General features: G+C 41.0%; 1 protein-coding gene across 1 annotated transcript; it reads left to right on the top strand.

Moving 5' to 3' along the window:
* Window positions 1-327: 327 nt before the first annotated feature.
* Window positions 328-7,775, top strand: LOC135487613 (importin subunit alpha-1-like). Its single transcript, XM_064771570.1, has 12 exons — window positions 328-439; window positions 1,139-1,277; window positions 1,605-1,733; window positions 2,151-2,335; window positions 2,615-2,787; window positions 3,121-3,209; window positions 3,407-3,617; window positions 4,060-4,169; window positions 4,805-4,981; window positions 5,319-5,501; window positions 6,141-6,299; window positions 6,735-7,775. Exons 2-12 carry the CDS (start codon window positions 1,212-1,214, stop codon window positions 6,828-6,830), a joined length of 1,578 nt encoding a protein of 525 aa, XP_064627640.1. The 5' UTR covers window positions 328-439; window positions 1,139-1,211; the 3' UTR covers window positions 6,831-7,775.
* Window positions 7,776-8,958: the final 1,183 nt, after the last annotated feature.

Genomic DNA, 8,958 nt, shown 5'->3' with positions numbered 1-8,958 from the left:
GAATTCGTAAAGAATATTAATATTCTGATTGATTATTTCATGGTATTTGATGTCACATACTTTAGACTTTTTATCAGTGTATGTTTCTGCTATTTAGTTAATCAATTCATCTACTAGCATCTGTTTATTGATTTATTGGTTGGCTTTTGCCATGTTGAGAGGAAAACTTTATTTCATTTCAATATAATTTGTTCAATACCATCTGATGTCATGTGCTCAAATTAGTGCATAGTATTACCGTGCGAGGGCAGGTTCGTCTAAAGTGATAGCCAATCAGAAGCGTCGTTTCAATACCTTTAATTTTCCACATTGTTCAAAATTCAAAACTTGCGGTGCATTGAAATTGGGAGGGATCTGGCCTCTTCTGATCGTTATTTTCCATCGAACTAAGCATATATTTGCCCTTGATTTTATCCCATTTTAAACATCATTGATTCAGGTAATTTTGGCTTGATGATGAATTCCCGCATTTCCATTATTTTATGTAAGATTTTGTGTTTTTTGTGATCCTCAATTCATATCAAATTTGCATGCATCGATACCCTGCATATGCATGGCTGGCATGGCCTGGTCTCGTGGGAAGCCATGCATGGCCAAGGATTTTTACTTGGCATCTGAAAAGACCGAAGTGAAGCCATTTTATCATTCTTTCATCGTTGTCTTCACTAATTAAAATCTAGAACCAGTGGCAGTGTGAGTCTGTGACTATGAGTGAGGAGTGGATGAATCGTTGAGGCAAAGGCCCAATTTCTGGGCTACAAGCCACAACGCCTAAATGATGATGATGAGTGTATGGCTCCTTCTCTTCTTTCTTCTTCCTTATTCATTCATGGACATTTTTCTTTTAACCCCTTACTGACCCCTTGATTCAGTGGCCTTGGTTGAATAAACTTCCTTGTTCATGTATACGATACGTCATGTTTTAAATTTACAAGTGGTTGAAAATAAGAAGGGGAGGCAAATTGTCACTACGTAATTAAAATGGTTGCGCAATGTTCCATCCTCTTGCAAAAAGGGTCTACATCATGCATGACTCTTCTCTACATATGTTTCTTGGAGTAAGTATGTATCAAGTGAAAGGGCCTGATATGTTGGGATGACCGTGTTCGAATCAAAGACAAAACATTTTTAACTTCAGTTCAACATCAGCCTGAAAGGAACTTGGAACGTTTTTTCTAAAGTGACCACTGACTCATCCCAAAAAATACATCATGTCTGGTGCTGGTGCAGAAAACAGTCGTCTGAAGAACTACAAGAATAAGGGAAGAGATTCTGAGGTAAAGATGGCAGTTTCACTCAGTCCCTTTTGAATATCTTGGATGGCGCAACTTATCAATATCACTCCCCTTGCCTATCAAGCAAAGACTGAAAAAGAGTCTCGATTTAATTAGACTCAGCGCCAAAGTTATTCTAATATTATATGCCAGCTGACAGATAAAAATAATGAAATGGTTCTCTGACTGAGAAGCTAGTTTTTCAAAGCTTACCAATAAAGAAATACCTTGAAAACATCATCTTTTTGTTAATAATAATGTTAACGCAACATGAAATTATCAATTCTTCGCTTGATATCGGACTTTTATTATTGTTGACATTGTTGATAGGATCTCCGAAGACGTCGAAATGAAGTCTCCGTTGAATTGCGAAGGGCCAAGAAGAATGATCAACTTGAAAAGAGAAGAAACATTGGACCAATTGAAGTTGTCAGTCCCTTGCAAGAAAAGAATGCTAATGTAAGATCTTTTAAAAGTGCATTGTCTGTTTTTTGGAAATCTTCCCTTTCCTCAAGCCCTGCAAACAAACTACATTTGAAGCAAAATTCATATTGTTGACGTTTGAAATTGACTTCATGTGCTATTAAACTTTAGTCAATGGTAACTTGCTACTACACCTTGTGGCATTTGTCATGCCATGCTCATTCTCAGTCTGATTCTGAGAGAGCGAGGAAACATTGTTTGTGAGAAGCTGCATATACGACCTGTACGTTTTGTGCTTACGACACACTGACACTATCAGTGGTGTTCTTCAGAAGCTCAGCCTTCCTTAAGACGGAGTCATTTCCCTTGGCAGAAATCTGTGTTCTTGTGCAAACCAGGCTGCATTGTCAATCCGACTCTCCTTACATTCATATGTAATTCTTTTGTTTTCAGGCCACCCCTCTCCCTTCCTTGGACAAAATTGCAGAGGGCATCCTTGGTGATGACAGCCACGCCCAGTTCTACTGCACCCAAGCTGTCAGGAAAATGTTGTCCAAGGAAATGACTCCGCCTATTGATGATGTGACTCGACTGGGAGTTGTACCCCGTCTTGTTGCGTTCTTGGCTGCAGAAGACAGGTACGTTGAAGAAAGTTCACGGAGACCAGTAGTCGGTTGATGACAAACCTTCAAAAGATATTGGAGCGCATGCTTGAACTGGGACCCTAGGTGACAGCTGGAGTGAACGACAGGAGTCAAAGAGAAACGATTAAAAAAAACTCCTCCCGAAATATCTTTGAGCTTCCCTTGCCCTTGGACTTAAGACAAGAGGGTAAAAAAATTTATTAAGCTAATTTTGACCTCCATATCTGGTGGATTCATTCTGTTTCAATCTCGAACAACATTCTTTTATTCTAGATCTGAGTTGCAGTTTGAAGCAGCCTGGGCCTTGACGAACATTGCTTCTGGAACATCGGCGCAGACGAGGTTGGTTGTGAAATACAACGCTGTGGGACCCTTCATTAGACTGCTTTCAAGCAATTCACCAAATGTTTGTGAGCAGGCTGTTTGGGCTTTAGGAAACATTGCTGGTGAGTCAAAGTGCAAAAATCCTAATTGAGTGTTGTGGAGAGTAAGCATGCTGACAGGCCTTCCACGGCTGAGAATTCATGGCGGCAAATGCGTTCCTAAATGCTTCGTGTCCTCCCTCATTGCCTTAGTGTCCTGGATTTTCCCTTCACAAAGGCAACTAGTAAAACTCTCACTTGGTGCTCAAAAATTCTCCGACTTATTGACTGCAGAATAGATGTCCATTTGCTGTCATGATACACATGATATGTATTGTGGCTTTTACTTTACACCGATTGTGATCTTTTCCTATAAATTGTAATTAGAACTCATTCTAAAAAAACTTTTATTTCAAGGTGATGGTCCTGATCTCAGAGATCTTGTCATAAACGAAGGGATCATTGTCCCACTTATCAACCTCACAAAACCAGAGAGAAATATACCTGTAAGTTTACAGATGTGAGACTGCCCTTAGCATTCAACGAATTTGTTGTAGGGTTGCCAAATAATATTTTAAGACATTCAGAAATCATAGAATTACGAGATTGTCTGATTTAGTGGATGGCTATTATGATAGAGTATTTGAAAAGGTTTGAATGAGATTGTTCAGTATTCAACTCGCTCGAATGTTTTATTTTCTAGGCTGCCTTCTTACGAAATGTCACCTGGACACTTTCTAATCTATGCCGTAACAAGAATCCTGCACCATCATTTGACACTGTGAAGAAGTGTCTTCCAGCTCTAGCAGAACTCATCAAGCACACTGACAAGGAGGTGTTGGCAGATGCCTGCTGGGCCTTATCCTACCTCACAGACGGCACTAATGACAAGATACAAGAAGTTATCAACTATGGTAAGAAGGATACTCCTGAGTTGTGAGGCACAGGCATTGTTCACCATACAGGCGTACAGTGGAACCTCTCTATTAAGGACACCCTCGGGACTGACAAGTGCTGTCCTTAATAGAGAGGTGGCCTAATAAGATAGGTGAAATTGAATGGAAACAATGAATTTGGGACCAAAACTGGTGTCCTTAATAGAGAGGTGTCCGCTAAGGGAGGTTCCACTGTAGATGTATTTTGCAATATTGTTTCATTAGACACAGAATTAGAGGCAGCTCTAGTTTCTGTCCACTATGCTGCTTGACTGAATCTACGAAGGAGATATATGATAGTGCATGTAGCCAACCTTTAAAAATGAAGAAACTTGGCACTCAAGCCAGCGTGTGTTTTCAGCTTTGGATGTGATGTTGTTGTCCTTTTACTCAATCGTTTAAACTGCAAATTGTTTTCTAGGTGTTGTTCCAAGATTAGTTGAGCTGCTGTTCAGTGACGAGGTGTCTGTCTTGACGCCTGCTCTACGAGCTGTTGGTAATGTTGTCACTGGAGATGACTCACAAACACAGGTATATATGATCACACTTCAAATTATTAAACCTTTGGTGCAGTGTCTAACGCTTTCGTTACCACACCCGGCATATACCGCGTCTACACACTGCATACTACTGCCCCCGCAGTAATCCGTTGTTCACCACAGTCCCTATAAGTTTTTGCTTGGTTACACACGAGAAAAAGAGATGGCAGCACTGCACTAAATCCAATGCAGACCTCGTCCCTAAGATTTGGTAATGCTAGCTATTTTACAATGAAACTTTCCAAAGCCGAGTTGGGATCCAGGTCGCCCGGTCCATACTGGGTTCAGGCCAGGGGTACAGTACAATGCCAAAAACCTGCAGTAGTGAAAGTGCTAATGACGACATATCCTGGGTGATTACAAATTGATCCAGTTGATGGTTGTATCACATTTTCAGTTAACACAAAACATTCTGGGACAGTTTTCTCTCTTAGTTGACTTATTAAATAAATAATAGAGCGAGAAAAGTGGTGGTGCATGTTTCCTGCGTGAGGACAGCTGCATACATTTGTGTCAGTCCTTGATACTTTGTATCTGTAGCTTGTCCTTATCGAGAAGTTGTAGAATACATGCTGAAGTTGTGTCATTGATGGCTATCAATTTTTACTCTTGTATCCTCTGTTACAGTGTGTGGTTGAATGTAACGCTCTGCCAGCCTTTGCACGATTGCTGAAGCACTCGAAGAACAACATACAGAAAGAAGCTGCCTGGGCGGTCTCCAACATCACCGCTGGCAGTGCCACTCAGATCCAGGCGGTTCTCGAAGCAAATATTCTAGAACCTGTCGTGGAGTGTCTCAAAAAGGTAAGTTTGGATTCTGTGGGTCTGTTGGGTGCGTTGAATTGGGGTGACACTGGCCAGAGGCATTGAACAGTAGAACTTGAGAGGATTGCATTTGATTAGTTGATATTTGCTCAAAAATAGAGATTCAGGTCTGGTACATGTATGTTGTTCATCTCCGTGGCATCATTAATGCACAAACCCAAACCATTGGCGAACTTGAATACGATATGAAATTCTAAGGACTTTCTCTCTGTGAACAGCTCTTTGCTTTGAACAGCACTTTTAAAGCAAGATCGCATGATAATCCATTTTGAGTACAGGGAATCAGTACTAAGTACAAATCGGTTTCCGCTTCCAGGGAGAATTCAAAACTCAGAAAGAAGCAGCGTGGATCGTCAGCAACTTGACGTCTGGCGGCACTGTTGAGCAGATGATCTACATGGTAAACTGTGGTGTTCTTGGGCCGTTCTGTTCTCTGTTGAAATCAAAGGACTCGAAACTTATCCTCCATCTGCTCCAGTCTATTGATAACTTGATGAAGGTGAGAATTTGCTTTGGCGAGATTTCAAGGACGTTCGCTCTATTTAGTATTTGGCGCTTTCAGTTATCTATCCCAAGTCTTGTCACTTGCATTGGACCTGATATCAACTGTGACACCTTCAGAGACAATTTTCGGAATGTTGCAGTGTACCTGTACCTTTGATGAGTTTGAGTGGTTTAAAGCCAAAGCAACTCGCTCTGGTGAATTCATCCCCTTGACTGAAACAAATCTTAGTAGGCCTTATGCAAAGAATCATCATGGTGAAGAAACAAGTGTTTTAAAGTAGCTATGAGACAGTTAACCCTTAAAGGGCCAACTGCGACGATCGTCGAATCTTGGCCAAGGCGCGAACTTCGACGATCATCGAATTTTCACCATGCCCAGTTCTAACACCATACGGCAACACTATCACAAATTGATGCGTGTTGTTTGCGTGTGGGACCGCTATTACACAGTGTATTTGCTATACAATGGTGCAGAACTTTTTGGTGTGTTTTGAGATCGAAATTTCTGATTGTCTTAGAGAAAATTATCATTATTAATTTGGCGGTGGGGGAGATGGCCGTATTATTATCTTGGCTTTTTAAGGGTTAAAGTACATAATTTCAAAAATGCTGAAGCTTTTCGTTGTTGTTATAGGCTGCCGAGTCCCGAGGAGAACAAGAGACCAGTGCCCTTGCCTTGATGATTGAAGAAGCTGGTGGCCTCGACATCATTGACGAGCTACAGAATCATGAGAATCCCCACGTCTATCAAGCTGCATTTGAACTGGTCACAAAGTACTTCTCTGAAGAAGGGGTAAGCTTTTCTCAAACATTTTAGCTAGAGAAGGATTGTCCGTTGAACAGTAACAAGGTTCATACCAAACTAATGTGGGAGATCTATTATCTATGCCCTCGATTTGTTCAATTCCCCAACCATAGACTCCTTAAAATTGACAACCCTTTCAATAGATTCGTAGATTGTTCTAACTAAGTAAAGAAATCAGGTTCAAATTCTTGATGAAATAATTCATATTCTGGAAGCCTTGTAAAACTGGAAAAGGACTTGACTGTCAGTGGAGAAGTGGGTCCAAGTTATCATGCTTCAAATAGACTTTAAAACCGTCTGTTACAATGAAAAAACAATTCATTTGTCTTCTTGGTATGGAGGGAATTTGGAGAAAATCCCTTCTAGCCTTACCGTCTGCTTTCTGCTTCACATTAATAATCCTGATTTTGCATTGTTCTTTAGGATGACGAAGAAAAAGAGGTGGCCCCCACCGTCGACCAGGGTGGCAATTTCCAGATGACGGCCCAGCAGGTTCCTTCAACTGGATTCAGTTTCTAGACCTGTGCTCTCGATAACGAGAATGGATCTTCACTGGAGCAATAGGACCTTGACATTGGGTGTTGTAAATAATAGGTCTTGGAGAGCTTCTGATTGCAAAGTGAACGTCTCTGTGATTACCCCAGTTTATGGAGTTCTAACTCGATATTTTTGTACGCAGTGAGGCACATTGCACAGACTTGACTTCTGTCAACATGGCAAAGTATCTGATTGTTAGTTTTGTTCACGTGATTGAATTGTTAGTCACTGTCGCACATTCCCTTTGGGGAATCCTAAGTTGGTAGTCACTTGCTTAAATGTGTATCCAAGAAAACGTACTCTAAACTGCCTGTGTGTAATGCCAGACTAATTCATCATGGCTTGTGTGTTTGGATGTTGTGCTCTTCCCTGGGCACTAATGTACGAATGTTGGACTTGAGTGCGGTGCTGGATTTCGAATATCCACCAATTGATTCTATAATCAAAATATTCCGGTCATAATATACCAACCCCTTGTATTACTATTAATCAAAGGGGCTTCATCTTGTGTAGTCAACTTAGAATAATTTGCAGATTGCGCTGTGCTATGCCTTTAACAAAATAGGTGATATTTTGTGAATAGGCTATTATTTATGTAAATAGACAATGACTAGTCCTGTGTCATTGAACTTAATAGCCATTTCATAATTCCTATGCAATTTATCTGTCTTCTGATGTGCTGATGATCTTGATGTCAAAAACAATGTGCACGCATATTTTTCTAGAAGTCGGGACACTGACCACCTGGTAATTATTTCTGTTAAACTTGAAACTGTATTTGTACTTTTCACTTGGGCGTATTTGTTGATTTGTATGGGCCGATCAAACGAATCATGTGTGCTAGGTTTCTCTTGTGTAAGTTGATGCCCAGTTTCTGGTATTGCATAAATTTGCTGTATATACATCTAATATTTGTTCTACAATAGAAATTATAGAAAACAAAAATTTGTGCATTAAGTTGTTTATTGTTATGAAAGTTCCTGCCTTGAATCAGTTGCACAACCCATTGGTCGTGACTTGACATCTTGACCAAGGCCTCCAGTCGCGATGCCAGTCTGTGCATTCCATGGAGGGATGAAGACCAGAGGCAGTTGCGATGGGAGGCCTTGATAATTCAAAGTGAGCCAATGCTTGCTATTGGCCTAATCCATAGCCTCACAGTAGTGCTGTAGTCCACTTGCTTATTTTTCTTTACTGCGGTATTTCCTGCAAGGCTCCACCCTTGACCAGAGTGACCTTGGTGCTTGCAAGAAATCATGGTATTGCATCTCCTTTGTAAGAAGAAATACAGATATTATCTACTTGATGTCCTCCTTGACAAAGCGGTAGGGTCTAAACTCCATGAGCATCTGATTTCCTTGGTGACTGAATGTGGCTGTCTTCACTCATGACATCATTTCTTTCAAGTTGTGACTTGTCCTTGCCTGTAACTGACTAGACTTGTCCTGAACAAAGAGGTGGGGTCTCAGCTCCATGAGCATCTGATTTCCTTGGTGACTGAATGTGGCTGGCTTCACTCATGATAGCATTTCTTTCAAGTTGTGACTTGTCCTTGCCTGTAACTGACTAGACTTGTCCTGGACAAAGAGGTGGGGTCTCAGCTCCATGAGCATCTGATTTCCTTGGTGACTGAATGTGGCTGTCTTTACTCATGATAGCATTTCTTTCAAGTTGTGACTTGTCCTTGCCTGTAACTGACTAGACTTGTCCTCCTGGACAAAGAGGTGGGGTCTCAACTCCATGAGCATCTGATTTCCTTGGTGACTGAATGTGGCTGTCTTCACTCATGACATCATTTCTTTCAAGTTGTGACTTGTCCTTGCCTGTAACTGACTAGACTTGTCCTGGACAAAGAGGTGGGGTCTCAGCTCCATGAGCATCTGATTTCCTTGGTGACTGAATGTGGCTGTCTTCACTCATGAAAGCATTTCTTTCGAGTTGTGACTTGTCCTTGCCTGTTACTGACTAGACTGGAGAACCAAGGACAAAAAGAACATGGTGAAATTGTGTCAAAACTGTCTTCAATGATGACAGCACTTCTCTCAAATCGGACATTATTATTAACAGTCAAGGACAAGTCACAATTGAAATAATGCTGTCATGAGTGAAG

This window comes from Lineus longissimus, chromosome 5 (assembly GCF_910592395.1).
Source record: "Lineus longissimus chromosome 5, tnLinLong1.2, whole genome shotgun sequence".
NCBI classification, from domain to species: domain Eukaryota; kingdom Metazoa; phylum Nemertea; class Pilidiophora; order Heteronemertea; family Lineidae; genus Lineus; species Lineus longissimus.
Note: the sequence above shows the minus strand (reverse complement) of the source record. Positions and strands in the feature narration are given on the sequence as shown.